Source organism: Hyla sarda, chromosome 5 (genome assembly GCF_029499605.1).
Source record: "Hyla sarda isolate aHylSar1 chromosome 5, aHylSar1.hap1, whole genome shotgun sequence".
In the NCBI taxonomy this organism is placed as follows: Eukaryota; Metazoa; Chordata; class Amphibia; order Anura; family Hylidae; genus Hyla; species Hyla sarda.
The window spans coordinates 47,110,166-47,137,910 of NC_079193.1; the positions used below are offsets into that span (position 1 = coordinate 47,110,166).

The following is a 27,745-nucleotide window of genomic DNA, read 5'->3' on the forward strand; positions in this document are numbered from 1 at the left end:
ATGTTCGGCGCCATCGCACAGTATGTTAATTTTTCTAGGGTCTTGGAGATAGCTCGCAAACACATAATTCCCCATTACTCATGCACCTATCACAGGCTGAAGTATGTGCATGTATAGAGCCGAGCAATCTCCACATTACACTTCTCAGCTGATTGCAGCCACTGCTTTTAGTGTTTCATTAAAGTACCAATTTATCTTCGCCCAGAGCACGTCAAGCTGAAAAATGATCGCAGCGCCATAAAGCAGCTCGGTGCACTTTTTACCTTAAACTTGTATGCACAGAATAGACAGATCACTGGAGGAGCCTATTTTATTTACTCTGACATTGCAATAATGTAATTCTTTGTCAGATACAAAGCGAAAAGTTCATGTCTATAGATCAGCGCAAACCAACAATCAATGCTTGGTTAGCCATAGATTAGAGCAGGGGATGGTGGGGGGTGGGGGGGGGATGTTCGCCGGGTTTCAGGCGGATATGTGTGCACTATAATGGCAGTCTTATGCAGGATTATGAATGGGTTTCAAATAAAGGAAAATGATGGGATGATATTTACTAGATGCTTTTTCTGGGAATCAATGGTTGTTTATTGACTATAAGTGTGACTGCCATTACAGACGAACAGATAATAGCACTTGATACATGATTTGAGATGATACTGAAATCTACCTCCTTTTTTAGTTTCCATATACTGGGCTGTGCATGTAGCTACTGTAGCTCAGATTCAGCCAAAACAAGGCAACACCGAACAGTAGGGATAAAAGGGGTAGGCAAAGTAGGCAACTACCTAAGGCGGCAAAGAGAAATAGGATGTAATTTACACATCAAATAAATAAACACATGCTTGACCTTTCAACCAAATGGACTTTTGATAATGCCATAGGTGCCTATGTACTATGGGCACTTTCCCTAAGTTTGACACTTAAAGTGTACCGGGCATTGTATTAAACTTTTGAAATGTCACAGGAACCTGTCAAAGTTTTTGATTGGTCGGGTTTAATCCCTACTAATCTCTAGATATAGCCAATTGGCCACAATCTAATTCTAGTTGCAGGAGATGACCCTATACGCTTTTAAAGGGTTACTTCACTGGCCCAGCATCTGGAACATTTTGTTCCGAACTCTGGGTGCGGGCTGCGGGGGTTGTGACTTCACGGCCATGCCCCTTGCTGTCACACCACACCCCTCAATGCAAGTCTATGGGAGGGGGCGTGGCAACTACCACGCCCCCTCCCATAGACTTGCATTGAGGGGGTGTGGCGTGACATCACAAGGGGCGTGGCCATGACTTCACGACCCCCGCAGCCCACACCACGCCCCCTCCCATAGACTTGCATTGAGGGGGTGTGGCGTGACATCACAAGGGGCGTGGCCATGACTTCACGACCCCCGCAGCCCACACTCGGCATTCGGATCAAAATGTTCCAGATGCTGGGGCAGTGGAGAAACCCTTTAACAGAGCCATTGCCTGCAACTGTGCAGTGACATGCGTCCTTGGGAAGACTGCCAAGCCGGCGTAGGTCATCTTAAAGGTCAGACAATCCTCCTTGAAAAAGGAGGGAAGAAAGCTGGTTTGTTAGTGCAACTTACTGGAGGTAGCTACACTTTACATCAATGCTCAGCCTCTAAAGAAGTCTTGCAAAATGCCTTACTAGAATACCCTCCAAAAGGAAGAGGACCCATCGATCAATGGCTATTTCAAAGTATCATCAAAACAGAGCAAAGTGCTGATTGTCTTGGTGAGTGATCTTTGATGTTTGTCCTTGAAGAGAGTGCCAAGCTAGAGTCTTGTAGGTCAGACAATGCTTAGTGGGAAATCCATCTGACAGCTATCATAAGATCAGGGTAGAGGGGCCCATACTGAAAACCCAACCTTGGGTGCCAAAAGAGCCAGTTCTACCCTTGACTTTCAAGATTCAAAAATTTACTGCAGAATTTTTTGATTGTATTCGGTCTGTTCCACTAAGTAAAAGTTGCATTATCTGGAATAGCAGCATCCTGAAGACATTTATCTCAACAGTGCTTTGCCTCATCCATGTTGGCCGTCATCCATGATTCCAAACTATCGAAACCTTTAATAGCTAAAACACCAACTAGTAAGCTGGCGACTGCAGCAAATAAATATAAAAAATACAACTATCCCCTTACTGTTGGAAAAACCCCAAAGTTTGAAATCCGTCTTTATTTCCAAAGAGGCGTAAATATTTCATGCGCTTACATCACTGTTAGCGACTGTTTATAAAACAAAACCTGTTGTTAAATGGATGATTAATGGAATAATTTTTTTTTTTACCTTTACCCGAGGCTAAAAAGCTTCATAAAATATTTATTTTATATACTAAAGCATACATGCTGGCAACAAGCGACGGTGCACAACGGTGACTTATTCCTCCACGCTGGGTTTTACTGTAATTCACAGCAAAGCTTCAAAACATCCCGTACATAGTTGTGAAATTTTTAGAAGGTTTTCGTAAAAATTAATTACGGGGTCGTATTGAAGGCCGCGTACTGTATGAAGCCAGATGTCCTTAGCATGTGCGCGACTGCATCAAAATGCTGTGTTCTGAATGCTCTTGCCATTTCTAGAATTACTTGTTAATAGGGTTGGATTTGTAAAAAGGCCGTAGAAGCCAGGAGCTGTGTTTTTTAGAGCAGGAATGGGATTAATAAACAGTACTGGCAAACCGGTAATGCCAGACGACATATGCTTGTGTGGTTTATGCCAAGAAAAAATGTGCAACTGAGTGGGTAGTGGTCTTTGTTGACTATACGATCGGGCCAAATATTTTTTTAGATTGAAATCTAACATTAAGCTGTAGCAAATTGGAGTCTATAACAATCACATGTAGCCCTACGACTGTTCATATGCAATGCTAAAAAGTATACAAATTATGTCCCAATTGTTTACTTTGTATAGAAATCATAGGTCATACAGAATAAAAAGAAAATAGGGGTCCTCATACTATCCAGAACATAATTCTGTCTGGCTGCAGCATCATCTTTGTCCAAGCTGAAGCGCAGGTTGGGAAAAAGTCCAGATAGTGAGGGCGGGACTAGCACTTCTCTGTGCTCACTCCTGTCCTATCAGACTACAGCATGAAAAGAGAAAGGAGGGGGTTACAGAGCAGCTGGCAGTGACTGGATGAAGAGACCCAACACAGCAGACTCAGGGAGAAAGTTGAGTCATACAGAGTGAGGACACTCCCCCTCCAAAGCACAGAATGACAAACCAAGTGAGCAACAGATAGAAGATATTTGTGAGAGAAATATAGGTGCTAGACACATAACAATTATATGTACATGACCAGGATTAGGCACCAAATAACTTTTTTTTTTTTATGTGGGATATGACAGGTAGTCTTTAACACTTCTCTCAACAAGCTCATAAAAGTAAGTGTGGCTTATATGCACAACATTTTCGAATAATTTTCAAACCACTGGTGCCAATTTTTGGCATGTAAAACATAACACTATGAAAGTGGTGTAAACAACCATCCCTGATGCATCACATTTTCAATTAAAACATAAAAAAACAACAAAGAAGCTAAATGGAAAAACAGAACAGGCAAACTGAATAATGGCATAAAATTTTTTACCCAAAAGACTAGTATGGAAGAAATAATACTCATCCCTCATCATGATTAATCCTCTTACTTCCCTTTCATTAAAGGGGTAATCCAGGAAAAAACGTTTTTTATATATATATATATCAACTGGCTCCAGAAAGTTAAACAGATTTGTAAATTACTTCTATAAAAAAAATCTTAATCCTTTCAGTACTTATGAGCTTCTGAAGTTAAGGTTGTTCTTTTCTGTCTAAGTGCTCTCTGATGACACGTGTCTCGGGAACTGCCCAGCTTAGAAGAGGTTTGCTATGGAGATTTGCTTCTAAACTGAGCGGTTCCCGAGACAGGTGTCATCAGAGAGCACTTAGACAGAAAAGAACAACCTTAACTTCAGAAGCTCATAAGTAGTGAAAGGATTAAGATTTTTTTTTATAGAAGTAATTTACAAATCTGTTTAAATTTCTGGAGCCAGTTAAGATATATATAAAAAAAAGTTTTTTCCTGGATAACCCCTTTAACTACAAACATCAACCATCTTCCACCACCAATCTTCCTATAAGCACCACACGGGAGATTATTCGTGCCTACCAAAGCATTCGTAGATATTAACTTGTTTTTGAGAAACTTAAAAAAAAAAAGAGTGCCTTGGATTCAGGAAGGAGTATTTATAGCACCAAATCCCTTCCAGAGATTAAAGTGGAACAGGACTCTGATAACATATGTTATACGCAGCTGTTTGTTTATAGTTTATCACTTTGTTCTGTTTTGTTTAAGAAAAAAAAAGTATATGTTTTTTCGCTAGTTTCGCATTGCTATGGTAACCAGGTTATTTAGCATTTATGAAAACCTGTATATTTTAGCTATTAGCGGAATTGAGACTCCATTTATGGTTTATTAAAGGAAAGGTATCATTTTTTTTTTTTTTAAACAACAGATGGACTCATGTATATTATATATAATTTACATATTGTACTTGTGTTTACTTATAAAGTGCTTTACGTTAAGCTTTTAAGGCCATAGGCATAGTGGTGTGTGATGGTATAAACAAGGGTTCTTGATATATTAAACTATAATGCAGATATTTAATAAAAACGACATATGTAACCTCTAACCTGACCTTTTTATACAGTGGTCCCTCAACATATGATATTAATTGGTTCCAGGAGAACCATCATATGTTGAAACCATCATATGTCGAATACATATGTCTATCTAAAAATGGTAATTGGTTCTGGGGCCTTGGAACCATTGTATGTTGAATACATATCTCTATGGGAAACTGCTAATTGGTTCTGGGATGACCATTGTATGTGGAGTGTATGGGGAGTGTTTAACAAACCAGGGTGCCTCCAGCTGTTGCACAACTACAACTCCCAGCATGCATGTACAGCCATTGACTGTCTGGGCATGCTGGGAGTTATAGTTTTGCAACAGCTGGAGGCACACTGATAGGGAAACATTGATGTATGGGGTGTATAGTGTGTCTATGTATTGTATGTGATGTGTGACATCGCATACAGTACTGTACAGTTCTTTAAATACCTTCAGGGGGGACAGAATGTCCTCCATTACCATCCTGCCGACTACAGCTCTATAGGAAAGGAAGGGGAGGGCAGCCAGCAGCTCATTGGATGCCTGCAGCAAGATGCTGCAGGCTATTGGCTATGGCTGCACTGGGGGGCGGGGCTTACACGGAGCTCACAGTGGAAGCCTCCGTGAGTTAGCAGGACAGCATGTGAGTAACAGGAGGCAGAACGGGGCACACGGGGACATTAAACAACTATCTGTCAGATGCTGAAGTTGTCAGTGCTGTCAGATAGCTGTTTGTACGATGGCCCCGACACACAGCAGCATCATATGTCGAGGCTGCCTTCAACATACGATGGGCTCTGAGAGGCCATCATATGTTGAAATGATCATATGTCGGGGCCATCATAAGTCGGGGGGTCACTGTATTAGTTTTCAGAATGAACAGCCATCGAACAGCCATTTAAAGGGAACACATTATGTTAAAAATATAACATATATAATATAAATATATGTTTACACACACACACATATACCGTATTTTTCATCATATAAGACGCTCCGGGACATAAGACGCACCTAATTTTATAGGATAAAAATCTAGAAAATAAAGATTCTGAACCAAATACAATGTTAAGTATAGGACAGTGATCTTCAACCAGCGGACCTTCAGATGTTGCAAAACTACAACTCCCAGCATGCCCGGAAAGCCGTTGGCTGTCCGGGCATGCTGTGAGTTGTAGTTTTGCAACATCTGGGGGTCCACAGGTTGAAGACCACTGGTATAGGAGGTAATACTCACGTGTCCCCGCCGCTCTGGCCCCGTCACCGCTCGTCACCGCTGCCCTGGATGTCGCCCTCCATCGCTGTCACCGCGTCCCCGGGGTGTCCGCGTCGCTCAGGAACGTCTCTGCTGCCCGGTATCCTCGCTCTCTCTGTCGCCGCCATGACGTCGCTACGCACGCCGCTCCTATTGGACGACATGATGACGACGAAGGAGAGTGCCGGCCATGCAGGGGATCCCGACACGGAGAAGACACCGAGGAGGCAGGTAAGGTCCCTCCTGGTATCCTGTAAGCTGTTCGGGACGCCGCAATTTCACCGTGGTGGTCCCGAACAGCCCGACTGAACAGCCGGGTTAGTGTTATTTTCGCTCCAGACGCGGCGGTCAGCTTTGATCGCCGCATCTGAAGGGTTAATACAGGGCATCACCGCGATAGGTGATGTCCTGTATTAGCCGCGGGTCCCAGCCGTTGATGGCCGCAGGGACCGCCACGATAGGTGTGTATTCGCCTTATAAGACGCACCAACTTCCCCCCCCCAGTTTTGGGGAAGAAAAAGTGCATCTTATACAGCGAAAAATACGGTATATATATATATATATATATATATATATATAAACCCCAGCGCCACAAGAATGGCTAAAAGTTCCATGTATCTTATGGCAAGTGGCAAATGGCAAAAGTTTAATTGTATGGTGTGATAGTATCATGAATAGTTGTGTAGATAACTCCAAACTGTAAGGACTCTAGAGAAAATCAGATCTAAGTCCAGGGTCGGCACCACCAAAAGGCAGAGAAGGCGGCTGCCTAGAGCATCCTAAAAAAAAGTAAAATGGAGCCGCCCTCACCTGATGTCCAAAGGAGCAGCTAACTCTGGTACAGGTAAAGAGTACAGAACATGTAATACCTTCCTGTACTGTAGGGGGCGCTACCAGACACCAGTCAGTGCATGCACTTTAGTAATACAGGTAAAGAGTACAGAACATGTAATACCTCCCTGTACTGTAGGAGGCGCTACCAGACACCAGTCAGTGCATACACTTCAGTAATACAGGTAAAGAGAACAGAACATGTAATACCTCCCTGTACTGTAGGGGGCGCTACCAGACACCAGTCAGTGCATACACTTTAGTAATACAGGTAAAGAGTACAGAACATGTAATACCTCCCTGTACTGTAGGAGGTGCTACCAGACACCAGTCAGTGCATGTACTTCAGTAATACAGGTAAAGAGTACAGAACATGTAATACCTCCCTGTACTGTAGGGGGCGCTACCAGACACCAGTCAGTGCATACACTTCAGTTATACAGGGGTTTTATCAGTGAATGCCCATTCTGATTGGTCGGTTCTTCCAGCCCTTGACATGTTTCGCAGATCTTGACTGTCCATACATTGTATGTTGAGTCTGGTTTCAAGTTACAATATTCCAGAAAAGACCATTGTATGTTGAAACTATTGTATGTTGAGGCCATTGTGAGTTAAGGGATCGCTGTATTGTATTTCTCCCATGTCACCAGCAGGGCCTTTGTTTCCCGTCTACATCCACTGTGTATTACAGCAGTAAGTTGGCCGAGGATGGAGATGAAGCAGCAGATGCTGACAGTGAAGAATCATTTCATAAATAAGAAACACTCGTTGCTCCATTCCAATACATCCCACACTTTCCCATGCACGTCGACCGGACTTTATGAGTGAGTAATTGTTGCTGAATACCGGGTTATTTGGCAAAGACAGATGACATTTTTAGTCATCAGAATTGCTGCAGGAATATGTATAAAGGCTTGGCCGATCTGCTGATTGACCATCCATTATTCATTGCCTTCGTTTTAGCAGGAGAGTGTTTACAGTTCTGTTATGATGCGGTTTCTCAAGTGTTTCATTGTGCATTCAAGCTCTTTCCAGAAGAGATGCGATGGAACGTCAGGCCTGATTCCTCGTCTTCCTAACTACTTGTTCGGCTGTCATTTTAGATGTAGAGCAGCTTGGACATGTGTGTTAAATTTTTATGCCTCCCTATTATTAATGGTCGGTGAGTAAAAATGTAGTGAAATGCACTTTCATTAAGATATTATAAGGCGCACGGGAAATATGTTCACAAGCCAGCAACTCAACTTCAGAAGCTAATAACTATTGGAAGGATTAAGATTTTTTAATAGAAGTAATTTACAAATCTGTTAAACTTTCCGGAGCCAGTTGATATATAAAAAAAAGTTTTGGCCTGGAGTACCCCTTTAAGTCATATTATTTGACAGTCTTGGCTTCCGGTCGTTACATTCCTTAGTTAACTCTCTTTAAGGAAAACAGTTTTTAGAGATAGATAGATAGATAGATAGGATATGGATCACCTGAAGGAAGGAATTCCTATGATGGCCCCTCTTCCAATTGTATCTACATGTTATGGACAAAGACCCAGTTGGAAACAATGGTGGAGGAGAGAGTCATTGGCTCTCTTCCCTTAAAGGGGTACTCCGCCCCTAGACATCTTATTCCCTATCAAAAGGATAGGGGATAAGATGTCAGATCGCGGGGGTCCCGCCGCTGGGGACCCCCGGGATCTTGGCTGCAGCACTCACCTGTTGCGGCATCGGCCGGGCTGGAGGCTCTCATCCTAACACCTCACGACCACGGTGACGTGAGATCCTGACATCACAACTCCGCCCCCGTGTGAAGTCACGCCCCGCCCCCTCATTGCAAGTCTACGGGAGGGGGCGTGGCGGCTGTCACGCCCCTCCTATAGACTTGCATTGAGGGGCGGGGCGTGATGTCACACGGGGGGCGGAGTCGTGACGTCAGGATCTCACGTCACCGTGGTCAGGAGCCGAAGCCTCCAGCATTTCCGGAAGCCGCAACAGGTGAGTGCTGAAGCCGAGATCCCGGGAGTCCCCAGCGGCAGGACCCTCGCGATCTGATATCTTATCCCCTATCCTTTGGATAGCGGAGTACCCCTTTAAAGATAACTATAGAAATGTCACCTATGAGACGTTGGGATAGAGATATATTTGGCCAACCTTTTTGTAATTTAGTTTGAATTTGTTTAATCCTAATTCCTGAGTGTCCCTAAGGTAAACAGCGATGCCATGTGCACTGCAGCTTCCACTCACTACATTTGCTGGGCCGGGCACTTACTGTCTACTGTACAGGAGCAGGAACTCCTACATTTGACTGGAGTCCATGTTCCTGTACATACATTACGACAATCATAGCGCAATTGTGGAACTTCTGAATTTGAATCTAATCGGGCCTGAAGTAAATCTCAGGAGATTTGCCCATCTTTTGCTGGGAGGATGGCGATAATGTTGGCATCCCAACACAAGAGGCAAGATTACGTCATTGCATTGTGCCACCTGCACGGGCTGTGGACGGCAGGAAGAAGACCCGGCCGATCACCATGGAAAGGTTATATAGTGGTTATTTTGGTAGTATTGGCTTTGGAATACTGGGGTTTTATTCAATAGGAGTATGATGGTTTTATGCATGGTGATAACATTTGTATGATTTAGTAACTATATGAAAAGTGACTAAATATTGTGATGTCGCTATTTTAGAAATTATTTAGTTTTTTTTTGGAAAAGTGGGAAACATATGTTTATAGGTCCTAGCAATAGCACAGGAACGATGCATCTGAACAACAGCTGAAGTTAGTAAAGGAGGTTTAAAATTTGCCTATAAGACTCTAGTTACACAGATAGATAGATAAATGATAGATAGAGAGATAGATCCATGATAGATAAATGATAGATAGATAGATGATAGATAAATGATAGATAGCTTAGATGATAAATGAAAGACATTTCTTAAAGACAGCTAGAGGAAGCTGTAACATTTTTCGTGTCAAGTGGCATTTCCTCCCACTGGAAACAGCAGCAGTTCAGAGGTCACACAGTTTACCCATTAGCTACGTCAAGGGGGCGAGCTGCTGGATGTTTGGGAAGGAACATCAACATTTTTTGAAGCGTAAAAGACAAGTTAGTTGACAGTAGGCACGTATGGCGGTATTGTGTGTCATCCTACGTATAAAATATCTTGATTCTGCTGTCAGACGATATTGTCCAATGAATGCAACTATTCATATAGGAAATAATGGTTGGAGAACATCCCATAATAATCCCCCTCACAATGAATGTATAGACACAGTCTGCTTAGAAGTAAAACCCAATTTTTGTGATAAGCATATGTATCAATTTTCTGACTTTTGGATTTCTTGGTAAGAGAGTAACACATAATAAAGACATACTGTAGAACTCAGCTTGTTCTTGTATGGATTGTTCACATTTTGAGGATTTGTGGCGGGTTTTCCCAATTAAAGGGGTACTCTGGCACTAAGACATCTTATCCCCAATCCCTTTGGATAGGGGATAAGATGCCTGATCGCGGGGGTCCCGATGCTGGGGACCCCCGTGATCTTGCACGCAGCAACCCATTATAATCAGTCCCCGGAGCATGTTCGCTCTGGGTCTGATTAATGGCGATCATGTGGGCCGGAGCATTGTGACATCACAGCCCCGCCCCCATGGGACGACACGCTCCGCCCCCTCAATGCAAGCCTATGGGAGAGGGCGTGACAGCACACAGGGGTGGGGGCATGACGTCACAATGCTCCGGCCCCCGTGCTCCAGCCCCCGTGATCGCCAGTAATCAGACCTGGGGCGAACATGCTCCGGGGACTGATTATAACGGGGTGCTGCATGCAAGATCACGGGGGTCCCCAGCAGCGGGACCCCCGCGATCAGGCATTTTATCCCCTATCCTTTGGATAGAGGATAAGATGTCTTAGCGCCGAGTACCCCTTTAAATGGGATATCCAACATAAGGTGACTTTACTAGTTACCCGTCAGACAGTAAAGGACATGCTTACCAAGAATCTGTGCTTGTGTTGGTGGAAAATTGCTGTGTCCTGTGTCCTCCATCATGTTGCTAGCTTGTTTGTCTGAACTGGCTATTTCCTGTTCCTGTGCCCCCCTCCTACTTCACTCCCCATGATCCCAAGTTTCTAGGTGGGAGGTGACTTTTCTCCCTCCAACACATCAACCACCCCACCCATTGCAGCACAACTAGGCTCCCTTCCATGCGTGCTGTGCTTGAAACTACAATTCCCTGCAGCCCTGTGGAGAAGGATCCCCCTCCCACCCAGCGGTTACTCTACCCATTGAAACACAGACAGGCTCCCTTTCAACACCTAACTAGTCATGTAATGTCTCGGGCCGCACTGCACCCTGGGAAAGGCCTGAGACAACAATCAAAAATAAACATCTGGGCATCTGTAGCGTGTGAACATACCCTAAGGTTGCAAAGTGTTTCGGAAACAGGGTGCCTTCAGCTGTTGCAAAACTACAAATCCCTGCTGGGAGTAGTAGTTTTGAAACAGCTGGAGGCAGACCGGTTGGGAAACACTCTCCTAAGGATGACCTGGTGCCATCTAAACTTTAACTTGTCTGGATGACACGTCGAAACCTAATATAGATGACAGTAAGACTTTTAGATATTGCTGCAACAACACCACAGCGGGGGACACCTAAATTAAAAATCTTAATTAAAATATCCTTTGCATCCTCTGTTTTATGCATATGATGTAATATGCAAATATCTCGGCTGTAATTGCTTGGCACATTGCCTCTCAGCGTGATCTTCTTCTTTTTGTGTCGAGCATAATCTCCTTCTGCGCAGTATTAGAATCTCGCCACATTTTTTATAAGCTCTATACGTGTTTTCAGGATTCTCACTGATAAACTAGTCTCATATCTATAAATGAGTGAGCATGGACCATAGAGATGACTGCTAGGTCAGCCGCATGGACCATAGAGATGACTGCTAGGTCAGCCGCATGGACCATAGAGATGACTGCTAGGTCAGCCGCATGGACCATAGAGATGACTGCTAGGTCAGCCGCATGGACCATAGAGATGACTGCTAGGTCAGCCACATGGACCATAGAGATGACTGCTAGGTCAGCCGCATGGACCATAGAGATGACTGCTAGGTCAGCCGCATGGACCATAGAGATGACTGCTAGGTCAGCCACATGGACCATAGGGATGACTGCTAGGTCAGCCACATGGACCATAGGGATGACTGCTAGGTCAGCCGCATGGGCCATAGAGATGACTGCTAGGTCAGCCGCATGGACCATAGAGATGACTGCTAGGTCAGCCACATGGACCATAGGGATGACTGCTAGGTCAGCCGCATGGACCATAGAGATGACGGCTAGGTCAGCCGCATGTACCGTAGAGATGACTGCTAGGTCAGCCGCATGGACCATAGAGATGACTGCTAGGTCAGCAACATGGACCATAGAGATGACTGCTAGGTCAGTCGCATGGGCCATAGAGATGACTGCTAGGTCAGCCGCATGGACCATAGAGATGACTGCTACGTCAGCCGCATGGACCATAGAGATGACTGCTAGGTCAGCCGCATGGACCGTAGAGATGACTGCTATGTCAGCCGCATGGACCGTAGAGATGACTGCTAGGTCAGCCGCATGGGCCGTAGAGATGACTGCTAGGTCAGCCCCATCCACCATCACCAAAGTAACTGGATTAGCACCATGAACAAAGAGAGGCCAGGCCTGAAGGTCAATAAAATGGTTAGATGGCGGTATAAACAAGCGTTAGACTCCCCTATAATGTGAACCTGTGCCTAAAGGCAGACATATTTGACTATTGTCCATAGGGAGATTTATCAAACCCTGTGCACAGGGAAATGTTGACCTGTTGCCCATAGCAACCAATTAGATCCCTTCTTTTATTTTCCAGAGACCTTTTCAAAAATGAAAGAAGCGATCTGATTGGTTGCTATGGGCAACCAGTCAGCTTTTCCTCTGCACAGGATTTGATAAATCTCCCCCTATATGTAGAAGGGGTCACCTGGTTGCAAGCCACTGCCGTTCTGATGCTTATCAGGTTCAAATTAATATTTAAATGTTACTGTCCCTTTAAAAAAGTTTTTTCTTGTCACACGAAGTTGTCAAAATGTTTTGATCGATCAGGGTCTGGGTTTTCAGACCCTGCTGATCGGTAGAAAGATCCAAAAGAAGTGTGCGGATGAACAAGTCTATCCCCAGCTCTCTGCTTGACTTGTTACAGGAGATAGATTTCATAGTAAATCTATGGAGCATGGGAGCCAGACTCCAGCAATGAGATGGGGGGAGCATCCAGCCAGGGAGAGAAGCGCTCAGCCGTATGCTTATCTCCAATCTATCTAGGGATCAGTGGGGTCTGAACACACAGACCCTGTCCGTCAACATTTTTTACGTGTTTGTGTTACATGGCAAAGGTTTTTTTCAAGAAATGGTCAAGAAATAAATCCTCAGCCAATCTCTAGTCGCAGCAGTGACCACCCTCAGCTAGTGACTTGCATTTTCAGCCATTCTGCCCAATTTTACTCTTAAAAGAAGAAACTCTCCCTGGACAAACCCTTTAAATATTCAGAAGATCCATAGTATCCATAACATCTCCTTGATTTCAGTGTGTAATGCTTCATTTTCCCTGCGGAGGCACTGCAGGGACATTCAACACCTGTTGTCAGGTTCCCCCACAGATGATTGCTAAAGGTCCCAGCTATAGACCACAACATGATGTAATCCACCAACATAACAAAGGATTCCTGCAGATTTTATATTCATAAATGTATCTTTTTTTAATCTAATAAAGTGAACATAATATAGTTGCAACATACCTGTATCCATTCTTTAACCGTGTCCTCACCAGGTGTCCATCCGTTCTCCGGATAGTTGAGTCTTGACCTTTCTGTGGACCAGTTGGTGCTATAATGTGAAGATGCCGTGATCTGATCTGAAGTTATCTCCCCAGATTCCATCCCGAGGGCTTCTTTGCATTCGAAATCTTTATTAAATAAAAATATGGCATGCAAAAGATTAGCTGTGTTGTTTAGGAGCCATCGTTGATACATTCATAGCACAATCTACCATATTTTTCACCGTATAAGACGCACTTTTTCTTCCCCAAAACTGGGGGGGAAAAGTCGGTGCCTCTTATACGGCGAATACACATCTATTGCGGCGGTCCCTGCGGCCATCAACGGCCGGGACCCGCGGCTAATATAGGACATCACCGATCGCGGTGATGCCCTGTATTAACCCTTCAGACGCGGCGATCAAAGCTGACCGCCGCGTCTGAAGGGAAAGTGACACTAACCCGGTTGTTCAGTCGGGCTGTTCGGGACCGCCGCGATTTCACCGCGGCGGTCCCGAACAGCCCGACTGAATAGCCGGGTTAGTGCTTACAGGACACCGGGAGGGACCTTACCTGCCTCCTCGGTGTCTTCTCCGTTCAGGGATCCCCTGTATGGCCGGCGCTCTCCTTCCTTGTCATCACGTCGTCGCGTACGTGCGTCGGAGTGCGTAACGACGTGATGGCGGCGACGGAGAGCGAGGATACCCGGCCAGCAGCAGAGACGTTCCGGAGCGACGGGGACACGGCGACAGCGATGGAGCGACATCCAGGGCAGCGGTGACGGGTCCGGAGCGGCGGGGACACGTGAGTATTACCTCCTATGCAGTGGTCTTCAATCTGCGGACCTCCAGATGTTGCAAAACTACAACTCCCAGCATGCCCGGACAGCCAACGGCTGTCCGGGCATGCTGGGAGTTGTAGTTTTGCAACATCTGGAGGTCCGCAGGTTGAAGACCACTATTGGGTTCAAAATCTTTATTTTTTTAAATTCTGCACCTATAAATTGGGTGCGTCTTATACGCTGGCGCGTCCTATAGGGCGAAAAATACGGTATGTCACTGGGTTTTATTTATAGTAGACAGTAGCATGACTATAGTAAGGTAGCATGGGAGTCATTTAGTCATCCATATTAGACATGTACATTTCTACATATCCATGTTGACATCTATAAGTCTCATTTCATTTTTCTATGGATTTCAGGGCTGTCCAGCCTGACGCCGGTTTCCTGCCGTTGGGCTTAACGTAATATATTACGTGGACCCTGTAATTGAGGTCACATATGTAAGCTTTGAAGTTAAGCCATTTTGCTGTTCCTGCTATTACAGATACTAACCTTACTAAGTGCTATGAGGTCAGAACATTGCTCTTCCATGACAATAAAACAGAACTGCAGAAGGCCACATAATCTTTTCCAGTTGTTCTCAACCGTGTCCTTCAAAAGTTCCAAAACTCCAAAATAATACACGAGGCACAGGCATGTTTGTCTAAGGGACTTGTATTTTTCATCATATAAGAAGCTCCGGCATATAAGATGCACCCAATTTTAAAGGATAAAAATCCAGAAAATAAAGATTCTGAACCAAATACAATGTAAAGTGTAGGACAGTGATCTTCAACCTGCAGACCTTCAGATGTTGCAAAACTACAACTCCCAGCATGCACGGACAGCCGTTGGCTGTCCGGGCATGCTGGGAGTTTTAGTTTTGCAACATCTGGAGGTCCGCAGGTTGAAGACCACTGGTATAGGAGGTAATACTCACGTGTCCCCGCCGCTCCGGACCCGTCAACGCTCGTCACCGCTGCCCTGGATGTCGCCCTCCATCGCTGTTGCAGCGTCGCTCCGGAACGTCTCTGCTGCCCGGTATCCTCGCTCTTTGTCGCCGCCATCACGTCTCTACACACGCCCCTCCTACTGGATGATGGGACGGCGTGCACGACGACGTGATGACGACGAAGGAGAGCGCCGGCCATGCAGGGGATCCCGGCATGGAGCAGACACCGAGGAGGCAGGTAAGGTCCCTCCTGGTGTCCTGTAAGCTGTTCGGGACGCCACGATTTCACCGCGGTATTCCCAAACAGCCCGACTGAGCAGCCGGGTTAGTGTCACTTTCACTTCGGATGCGGCGGTCAGCTTTGATCGCCGCGTCTGAAGGGTTTATACAGGGCATCATCGCGATCGGTGATGTCCTGTATTAGCCACGGGTCCCGGCCATTGATGGCCGCAGGGACCGCCACGATAGGACAGGGTTTTAATGTGTATTTGCCGTATAAGACGCACCAACTCCCCCCCCCCCCCCACCCCGGTTTTGGGGAAGAAAAAGTGCGTCTTATACGGCGAAAAATAGGGTAGATACCATTGAATGTTACACATAGACTTTCTATGACGGATAACCTATTTATAGTGAGTGTCATACTATTCTTCTGTATAGACTACTGCTTTATATAGAGAATATCTCAATGCAATATAAGAAGAGGGCGATATTCCTCTTGTCATCTGATTTATGTAGAAGTTTCTTCAATGTTTTATGTGACTGTCTCCGTAGTGAAATACATAACGCAGATAAATGATGCGGCACTGACCTTGTTCTGCATTGCTCTGTAATACAGAGTAGTTTGCAGAGAATCCTTCCTTTGCGATCGCGTTGTCTGCATGAAAAACAACGGACATGATTCCAGATGAGGCCCGGACTCGTCCTGGGTTGTTCTGTCCACAGTAACGTCCAATATGGGGTCCCACTGTAAGGAGGAAAGAAAAAAAAATAGTTAAGAATAAATTAAGTTAAAATAAATAATAAATTAATTAATAAATAAAAAAATTTGCATATACATACATATATATATATATATATATATATATGGTATATATATATATATATATATATATATGTATATATTTATATACTTTATATTTATACATCTTTATAGGGGAATATGCAAAGAAGCTCATTACATAACCTTTTCAGGTAATGTTCCCTGGTATCAGCTTAGCTCCTGTTAAGGAATATAAAAAGCTGATCGGGATTTATGCCAAGCCAGACTATTCCCCAAAAGGGAAGTTTCTACCCATCTGCAGACAGCTGTTTCGTGGCCTTCTGAAGCTCCGTTACACCCGGAGTGGTGGCCTCACCCTGAGGTAAATACTCAACCCCTTTAGCTACATCTTTATATATATATATATATATATATATATATATAAAATTTATTTTTTGCCCTTGTATTGGCAAGAAATGTATTATCCTTACATGAGACAACAGATACACATCAGAACATAATTTTAAAATCAGACATCAGAATAAATAGAGATCTATAATAAGCTTTTGGAGAGCTTGTTGTCTTGAATCTAAAAAAGGTTTTGCACTACCTATTATATACAGAATGCTTGTCCTGCCATTATATATGTCATATTGCATAGGTCATGAAAATTTTTGACATCTGATAAAAAAAATGTTCCATTAAAACGTTCATGAAATTTGGTGCCACCTCGTGTTTAAAGTGTATAGCAATGTGCAGGTCCATGCATTGAGCTAAGTGTTGGAGGACGCACCTGCACAGTCTCTTCCCCCAGTTCTGGGTATGGAGATCCTCTCTTCACTGCAGAGCAGCCAGCAGAAATAGGCTGATTGTCATTATAAGACTGTATAGATGTAACTACGCCGTAACACAGTGTTTTCCAAACAGTCTGTCTCCAGCTTTTAAAAAACTACAACTCCCAGCATGTGGCTACTTCAGTGACATGATAGTTAACTGAACAGGATTGGGAAGAAGAGAAAAAGACCTATATATGAAAGTAGTAATTATTTGTATATGAAAGTTTTTTTTCAATGTGTCTCAGGCTGTTGCAAAACTACAACTCCCAGCAAGCCCGTACAGAGAAACTACAACTCTCAGCATGTGGCTAATTCAGTGACATGATAGTTAAGTGTACAGGATTGGGAAGAAGAGAAAAAGACCTATATACGAAAGTAGTAATTATTTGTCTATGACAGTTTTTTTTCCAAACAATGTTTCTCAAGCTGTTGCAAAATTACAACTCCTAGCATGCCCGGACAGCCAACGGCTGTCCGGGTATGCTAGGAATTGTAGTTTTGCAACAGCTGGAGGTAGACAGTTTGGAAAAAACTGCCTTAACATGTTATGATGTGCCACTTGGTAAGAAAAGTAAAAAGCCAATATGTCCTTTAGGACCAAATTAGATAATAGAAAATCACTTCTACCTCTTAAAGGTGTACTCCGGTGGAAAACTTTTTTTTTTAATCAACTGGTGCCAAAAAGTTAGACAGATTTGTTAATTACTTCTATAAAAAAAAAAATCTTAATCCTTCCAGTACTTCTTAGCTGCTGAATACTACAGAGAAAATTATTTTCTTTTTGGAACACAGAGCTCTCTGCTGACATCATGAGCACGGTGCTCTCTGCTGACATCTCAGTCCATTTTAAGAACTGTCCAGAGTAGGAGAAAATTCCCATGGCAAACATATGCTGCTCTGGACAGTTCCTAAAATGGACAGAGATGTCAGCAGAGAGCAATGTGCTTGTGATGTCAGCAGAGAGCTCTGTGTTCCAAAAAAAAAAAAAAAAGAATTTCCTCTGTAGTATTCAGCAGCTAATAAGTACTGGAAGGATTAAGATTTTTTAATAGAAGTAATTTACAAATCTGTTTAACTTTCTGGCACCAGTTGATTTAAAAAAAAATTAATAAATAAATAAAAAAAGTTTTCCACCAGAGTACCCCTTTAAGCACCAAGCTTCTGACATAGGAGGGTGGTCCGGGTGTTTGGGTAGTGGTGTCAGAACTGTACCGCTGCCTTAGGGATGCTTAACAAAGCAGTGTGGAGGTGCACACTGTTCAAGATGGCCCCCTGTTTCCTACCCTGGTGCCACCCCCTTGGCCAAGCATTTGCAGCATCCAGCATCAAAAGCTGCAGAATCTGAAATGCGTCGGAACCTGGTTGGCCATATAAAATGATGTGGCGGGATGAATATAGCAAGTGGTCACTGAGTTTGAAACATGTACCCACTTCTCACTTTATCATGAATTAGATTGTAAATTAAGGAAATCTTTAACACCACTACAGAATAGGTTAGTGCTATAAAAATAGAAATGAAAACAAACAAATAAATAAAATAAAATAAATAAAATTCTGATGCCCAAAAATGGAGCCGTAAACGCCAAGCTGTAAATACTGTATAATATGGACTCGTGTGACACGTTTTCGGCGGCCATCTCTTATTCATGTAGGCCATCTTAATAGGCTCTTTTTCTCCTTTTAAGTAGTAAAGCCATACAGGCGCAGTCATAAAGATTGGGCTCAAACCACTTAAACAATAAATGTCAGCCGCTGAACTCAGGTGCCTTCTTTGAAATCTAAACAATTCGGCCATTGAACGGGAAACAGAAGAACTTTGTTGGGTCGGGAGCCATGATTGAAGGGCCTGTTTGTGACTCACTGCCTTATAATTTTCATGGAATTATTTGGGATGTCTACATTTTAGTTTGTCTGGATTTTGCCCCCTGGACATCTAAGTTCTTTGCTGTGTCTGTGATTATTGTACGGTCAGGAGCCGCCAAGACAACACCATACAAAGAAGTATTGAATTTCCCTGAATGGGCATTCCCTGTCCGGCTAATGCAATATTGATCTGTGGTGAGCTGGATAAAACACAAATTATTAATAAAGCACATTCAAGTACAGTGTATCTATTAGATCTATCTGTCTATCTCTCTAATATCTATCTGTCTGTCTATCTATCTATTTCATATCTATCTATCTCATATCTATCTATCTCATATCTATCTATCTATCTCATATCTATCTATCTATCTCATATCTATCTATCTCATATATATCTATCTCATATCTATCTATCTATCTATCTATCTATCTATCAATCTCATATCTATCTATCTATCAATCTCATATCTATCTATCTATCAATCTCATATCTATCTATCAATCTCATATCTACCTATCTATTTCATATCTATCTATCTATCTCATATCTATCTATCTATCTCATATCTATCTATCTATCTATCAATCTCATATCTATCTATCTATCAATCTCATATCTATCTATCTATCAATCTCATATCTATCTATCAATCTCATATCTACCTATCTATTTCATATCTATCTATCTCATATCTATCTATCTATCTATCAATCTCATATCTATCTATCTATCTATCAATCTCATATCTATCTATCAATCTCATATCTATCTATCTATCTATTTCATATCTATCTATCTCATATCTATCTATCTATCTATCTCATATCTATCTATCTATCTATCTCATATCTATCTATTTATCTCATATCTATCTATCTATCTATCTATCTATCTATCTATCTATCTATCAATCTCATATCTGTCTATCTATCAATCTCATATCTATCTATCAATCTCATATCTATCTATCTATTTCATATCTATCTATCTCATATCTATCTATCTATCTATCTATCTCATATCTATCTATCTATCTATCTATCTCCTATCTATTTATTTCATATCTATCTATCTATCGGCTCAATTTCTGCAGGAAAGCATGGGAACAGAGTTTCTGCACTTTTTCTACAGCAGGAACACTGTTCCCATTAGCAGAAGTCCTGCAGGACCAGCCCTTGAGTGGAAATCTTGGGTGAAGTCCCATACTTTTTTCCCCCAGGAATTAAAGGGGTACTCCACTGAAAAACATTTTTTTAATCAACTGATGCCAGAAAGTTAAACAGATCTGTAAATTACTTCTATTTAAAAAAACTTAATCCTTGCAGTACTTACCAGCTGCTGTATACTCCACAGGAAGTTCTTTTCTTTTTGAATTTCCTTTCTGTCTGACCACAGTGCTCTCTGATGACACCTCTGTACATGTCAGAAACTGTCCAGAGCAGGAGAGGTTCGCTATGGGCTTTTGCTCCTACTATGGACAGTTCCTGACATGGACAGAGGTGTCAGCAGAGAGCACTGTGGTCAGACAGAAAAGAAATTCAAAAAGAAAAGAACTTCCTCTGGAGCATACAGCAGCTGATAAGTACGGGAAGGATTAAGATTTTTAAATAGAAGTAATTTACAAATCTTTCCGGCACTAATTGATTTAAAATTCGTTTAACCCCTGATCTATCCATATTTATAACATCTATTTATCTATATATGTAAATTCAAAAATTATCAGCCTACTGTTGACAGTCACAGTTTTCAACTCTTTATAATTATTATTATTATTATTATCATTGTTTTTTGTTGTTTTTTGCAAGAGCTTGTTTTATCATTTCTCTTGACATATGAACTGTATGATCCATGGCAAATCCTCCTATAATTAACAACTTTGGCGCAAACGTCTCGTCAGAGATGAGAGGAAGTAATTAAACGCTGCTTATCTTCCCAGAACTAATGATATACACATATTTATATGACCTTTCCCATTCCAGTTTATAAAAAAGAAAGAGCTCCGAATGAGAGAGACCAAATAATGTCAGCCCAGGAAACAAGGAACAAAAGACTTTGTTCCCGATCGATATAGACGTACAAAGGAAGAATCTATACGCGCGATGGTCTGTCTGCAGATTAAGCAATACAAAGGACAGGTTTATGTGGTCAGTATTTATGGACAGAGGCAATCCTATTAGAGTCGCTGTAATTCTAGAACTCTTGTTGTCTAGGACACATTGCGTCACCCTAGAACTGGCCACAAATTGGATGATGATGCTATTTGGGCCATAGAGAACCAATTCGATCTATGTCTGCCTCTATAAGGCCAGCGCTCCAGGTCAACTTCTGGTCACCCAAAGACTGTGGTCGATTTGCAGATGATTGTCAGTCATTGCCTGTTTTCCTATTAGAGGGGGAGGTTGTGTTACTGTTTAACAAACTCGAACATAGTAAGATTTCTTCCCTCTGTACTATTTCTGAGCTGCATTTAAAGGGGTATTCCAGGCCCAAACTTTTTTTTTTTTATATATATATATATATATATATATATATATATATAATTTATAGAATTACTTCTATAAAAAAATCTTAATCCTTCCAATAGTTATTAGCTTCTGAAGTTGAGTTGCTGTTTTCTGTCTAACTGCTTTCTGATGACTCACGTCCCGGGAGCTGTGCAGTTCCTATGGGGATATTCTCCCATCATGCACAGCTCCCGGGACGTGACATCATCATTGAGTTAGACAGAAAACTTCAGAAGCTAATAACTATTGGAAAGATTAAGATTTTTTAATAGAAGTAATTTACAAATCTGTTTAACTTTCCGGAGCCAGTTGATTTAAAAAAAAAGTTTTTGCCTGGAATACCCCTTTAAAGGTGGCCATACATCTTCAGTAACTCTTGCCCTTGTGTTCATTCGGCCATTAGCTATCTCTTCCAATTTCTCTATACACATGAATGTACAACATGGCTGAACTTTTTTTGTTCTAAATGGAGAGAGGAGAGGCAAGCTAGTGCTATTGAACATGCCCTACCCTTCTCTTCCTTAAAGGGTTACTCCGCTGGAAAACATTTTTTTTTTTTTTAAATCAACTGTTGCCAGAAAGTTAAACAGATTTGTGAATTACTTTTATTAAAAAATCTTAATCTTTTCAGTACTTATCAGCTGCTATATGCTCCAGAGGAAGTTCTTTTCTTTTTTAATTTCCTTTCTGTCTGACCACAGTGCTCTCTGCTGACACCTCTGTCCATTTAAGGAACTGTCCAGAGCAGGAGCAAATCCCCATAGCAAACCTATTCTGCTCTCGACAGTTCCTGACATGGACAGAGGTATCAGCAGAGAGCACGATGGTCAGACAGAAAGGAAATTCAAAAAGAAAAGAAATTCCTCTTGAGCATACAGCAACTGATAAGTACTGGAAGGATTAAATAGATTTTTAAAGGATTTTTAAATAGAAAGAATTCACTAATCTGTTTGACTTTGATTTAAAAAAAAAATGTTTTTCAGCAGAGTACCCCCTTAACTTCACCTGTCTGGGTAGAGTCGGGAGGCCCCTATATATCCTATACAGTAGGATGACTCTACTAAAGTTGGCCGATTCAGCTGACTTTTTAAGCAACTTTTTTTTTCGACACATCTAACTCTAGCAGACGTCTGTTTAAGACTACGGTATATCACACCAGTCCAAATAAATGTCCATCTATGTTTATAAACCAATGAAACGAAGAGACAAGCCAAGTTTCCTAAAAATGGTGGAACCTAAGATTTATTGTGAAAAGAATTTTTATGTCTTTGATTTATTATTACATATTATTATGTGTCATTTTGTTTTGTTTGTTTGTTTTATTTTTATTTGTATTAACTTGTACTTTAAAACTCTTAATAAAAACTATTCAATCAGAAAATTATTTTCATGCGCATCAATCTAGTATAAAGTAATTAAAGGGGTACCCCCCTGCCTCCGAATTTCCGAATGCTGGGTGCGGGCTGCGAGGGTCGTGACATCATGGCCACACCCCTTGTGATGTCACGCCACACCTTCTCAATGCAAGTCTATGGACTTGCATTGAGGGGGCGTGGTGTGACATAACAAGGGGCGTAGCCGTGATGTCACGACCCCCGCAGCCAACACCCAGCGTTCGGAACAAAATGTTCCGAATGCTGAGGCAGTCGAGTACCCCTATAAGGGTCCATATTATGTATTATGCTGATATAACCTTTTTCATTGTATCTGAACACAACTTCTACTCTTGGGATATGTACAGCTGCATGAATAACAACGGAATCTATATACAGTAAATACAACATGAAAAATGGGAGGTTTTGAGCTTTGGATGCCACAGTACAGAAGTATTCACCATAATACAGCGCCATACTTGAAAAGGGGACGGAGTCTCTATTTACCCCCATATAACTGCTGTGGTGCCGGGGTGGAAGGATGTAATGAGGGTGTTGCAGAGTGGTAGTGTTGGGTATTGGTATGTTGTCGTGACGCCAGGATGAGGTTTCCTTAGAGTAATGGTCCTACCATCAACCGTCCCATAAACGGTAGGGAAAAATAAAGGAGTGTCCACAACAGATGTTGATGAAAACCGGAATAAACATTACTGCATATTTTATGCAACTGCAGGTAACAAATCAGTCTTTGTATAGAGGACCGTCGTTCAGGTTCCTCACCGGTTTGCTGGGACTTCTGAATGCAATGAGCTTTGGTTTGCTAGCCACTGTGCTACTGAATTGATGATAATTGAGTTGCAGTAGTCACACAGGATTTTAGTAGTTTTGAGCTGGATAACTCACGGTTTAGTGGCTGCGGAAGATAAGGCTTCAGAATTGATGATTTGTGCTGAGATTAGTGCTGCTTGCTAGTCCAGCAGGAAGAGCGGAAAAAGAACCAAGACCTAAGAGCGAGAATTTAGTGGCAGCAGCCCCTTATATATTAAGGGGGTGGGACAAAACTCATTAGACAGCCAAACCTGTCAGTCCTGACCCATGGAACTCTGGGTATATCACATGACCCAAAGGTCCTTAATCCATAGCATAACATCAATTAAAGGCACGTGACCTCTAAGGTCCTATACAGAGGTATCCCAGATTAATTAAATATATAAATATATACATGAAATATTACCATATTAAAAGGCGACTAGGGGTTAGCCCTTCAGGAGAGCCCATTAGCATGGAGGGACTCTGGCTGAGGGGACTCCAGACTAAGGACAGGACCAGGTCCTGTACCGGGACACCACACATGCATAAGGCTTTAGCCTGTTGAATGTAACACAACCATTTTGCGATGTGAACATTTTAAAAACAAAGCGACTTAAGGAAATATAATAGCGTTTATAGAAAATCACCACCTCTAAATAACTTCTCATTTCTCAAGTCTCTCGTTGAATATCACTGAATATGATCCCAAACAATGGCAGAGCAGAGTCTTAGTAACAAAATCAATTAGTTTTCATCGCTAAGTACACTTCTCCCATCGACCGCTCGAAACAAAAGGTTAAAGTGTCTCCGTTTGTATCGGCCATAAATTGGGTCTGATTACTTTCAGACATAATTGCAGAAGTTACGATTTCAGGGCCTATCAAGTGTCGTACAGTATGATCACCGCCAACCGCTTTATCATTATTCAGTAGACTTCACTATAGATATCAAATAAAAAGAAAGCTGAGAAATGAAGATAAAAGCAACATGAGTAAAAAGACCGGACCTAAAAGCAGAGACTAAGGGGGAGATTTATCAAACTTTGTGAGAGAAAAAATTCTCCCACAGTAACCAATCACAGCTCAGCTAACGAGCTCTGGTAAAGTGAAAGCTGAACTGTGATTGGTTGCTGTGGGAAAATCTCTCCATTTTTTTCTCACAAAGTTTGTTAAATCTGGGCCTTAAAGGGGTACCCCGGCCCCAAGACATCTTATCCCCTATCCACAGGTTAGGGGATAAGATGTCTGATCGCGGGGTTCCCGCCGCTGGGGACCCCCGAAATCTAGCATTCAGCACCCACCTCTAAGTACTGTTGGAAGCGCTGGAAGTTCTCAGTCTTTTGCCTCCCGACCACGGGGATGAAGTATCGGGATGTCACGACTCCGCCCCCGTGTGGCATCACGCCCCGCCTCCTCAATGCAAGTCTATGGGAGGGGGCGTGACGGCTAATATAGCATTATATGTTCGCAACTACGAATATTCGTAATATTTTTTTTCCCCACAGAACACATCACAGTGATCCCTGCTTCCAGCTTGTGGTCTAAAGAAGGCTCCTATACTATTTACTGTGCTGGAATAGACTGGAGAGCGAATATGAGAATATTTGCAAATATCCTCATATTCGCAAATAGCGTCACTAAAATTAGATAGGTAGATAGATAGTGATGATATTTGCGAATATGACACGACAATATTCAAAATGAAAAATGTCATAGACCCATTATAACTTCTGTATAAACCAAGAATATTAGACGATAGAAAGATAATAGAGATGAGCGAATTTACAGTAAATTCGATTCGTCACGAACTTCTCGGCTCGGCAGTTGATGACTTTTCCTGCGTAAATTAGTTCAGCCTTCAGGTGCTCCCGTGGGCTGGAAAAGGTGGATACATTCCTAGGAAAGAGTCTCCTAGGACTGTATCCACCTTTTCCAGCCCACCGGAGCACCTAAAAGCTGAACTCATTTATGCAGGATAAGTCATCAACTGCCGAGCCGAGAAGTTCGTGACAAATCGAATTTACTGTAAATTCGCTCATCTCTAAAAGATAATATAGATAGATAATATAGATAGATAATATAGATAGATAATATAGATAGATGGGTAGATAGTTATCCGCATGTGCATATGCGCCTGCGAATTTACGCAAAGCGAAAGTAACCATGAATATATTGTGAATTTCGCGAATATAGGAACAAATATTCATACATATATTTGTGAAATATCACGAATACGAATATGGCCCCTGCTGCTCATCACTAATGGGGAGTTAAGGAATCAGTGTATTCTCTCCTAGAAGTGAGAAGTGTAAAGCAGTAACAAGAGGCAGTATACGGCTTGGCCTCTAAACAATCTTTGAGTTGTAATATGGTGCCTATGAATTCCTTTGAATTCAATGGATACCATATTGCAAAACTATACTTACCTTTCAGGTTCTATCATGGGCACGAGACTTTTTTTTTTTTTTTGCCAAACCTGGGTGCCATAACTGGGTGCACCTATTATACTTAAAGGGGTACTACAGTGGAATTTTTTTTTTTTAAATCAACTGGTGCCAGAAAGTTAAACAGATTTGTAAATTACTTCTATTAAAAATCTTACTCCTTCCAGTACTTATTATCTGCTGAATACTACAGAGGAAATTATTTTCTTTTTGGAACACAGATCTCTCTGCTGACATCACAAGCACAGTGCTCTCTGCTGACATCATGACCACAGTGCTCTCTGCTGACATCTTCCTCCATTTTAGGAACTGTCCAGAGCAGCATATGTTTGCTATGGGGATTTTCTCCTACTCTGGACACTTCTTAAAGGGGTACTCCAGTGGAAAAGTATGATTTTTTTTTTTATCAACTGGTCCAGAGAGTTAAACAGATTTGTAAATTACTTCTATTAAAAAATCTTAATCCTTCCAGTACTTATTAGCTGCTGAATACTACAGAGGAAATTATTTTCGTTTTGGAACACAGAGCTCTCTGCTGACATCATGAGCACAGTGCTCTCTGCTGACATCTCTGTCCATTTTAAGAACTGTCCAGAGTAGGAGAAAATCCCCATAGAAAACATATGCTGCTCTGGACAGTTCCTAAAAATGGGCAGAGATGTCAGCAGAGAGCACTGTGCTTGTGATGTCCGTAGAGAGCTCTGTGTTCCAAAAGAAAAGAATTTCCTCTGTAGTATTCATAAGCTAATAAGTACTGGAAGGATTAAGATTTTTTAATAGAAGTAATTTACAAATCTGTTTAACTTTCTGGCACCAGTTGATTTAAAAAAAAAAAAAAAAAGTTTTTCACCCGAGTACCCCTTGAAAATGTGAACAGATATGTCAGCAGAGAGCACTGTGCTCATGATGTCAGCAGAGAGCTCTGTGTTCCAAAAAGAAAATAATTTCCTCTGTAGTATTCAGCAGCTATTAAGTACTGGAAGGATTAAGATTTTTTAATAGAAGTAATTTACAAATCTGTTTAACTTTCTGGCACCAGTTGATTTAAAAAAAAAGTTTTCCACCGGAGAACCCCTTTAAGCTTACTAAACTATGTTTCCAGGCTGCAGCTAAATATTGACTTTAGGAAAAGCGCAAAACATTAGGGGTTGTAATATGGCCACATTGAAAAGAATAGGGCAGAGGTACAATACCACACACTGTATGTGACAATGATTAAAGTAGTCTTCCCAACCAGTGTGCCTCCAGCTGTTGCAAAACTACAACTCCCAGCATGCCCGGACAGCCTACGGCTGTCCGGGCATGCTGGGAGTTGTAGTTTTGCAACAGCTGGAGGCACCCTGGTTGGCAAACATCAAAGATATATATCACAAAATCACAAAGGATAAATTCAACTGTAACTTTTTGTTATTGCTATATAAATGGAGATTACAAAATAAACAGAAAACACACAATTATTGTCGCTTTTCTCTTACATCGCCTATCAATCTGACAAAGACTGTTTTACATGTGAAGTATTGCTTTATTATGGGCTTTACAGGGTTTTTTTTAATACTCCGCTCCTGTTCGGATTGGCCCGGTCGTAACAAGCT

General features: G+C 42.1%; 1 protein-coding gene across 1 annotated transcript in view; it reads right to left on the minus strand.

Annotated features, from left to right (window-relative positions):
- Window positions 1-27,745, minus strand: part of NRP1 (neuropilin 1) — a 191,921-nt gene that overhangs the window by 69,872 nt on the left and 94,304 nt on the right. The window contains exons 6-7 of the mRNA XM_056519467.1: window positions 16,150-16,305; window positions 13,553-13,719 (exon numbers count right to left, since the gene is read on the minus strand). Of these exons, the coding sequence (XP_056375442.1) occupies window positions 13,553-13,719; window positions 16,150-16,305 (323 nt within the window). The remainder of the gene's footprint in view (window positions 1-13,552; window positions 13,720-16,149; window positions 16,306-27,745) is intronic.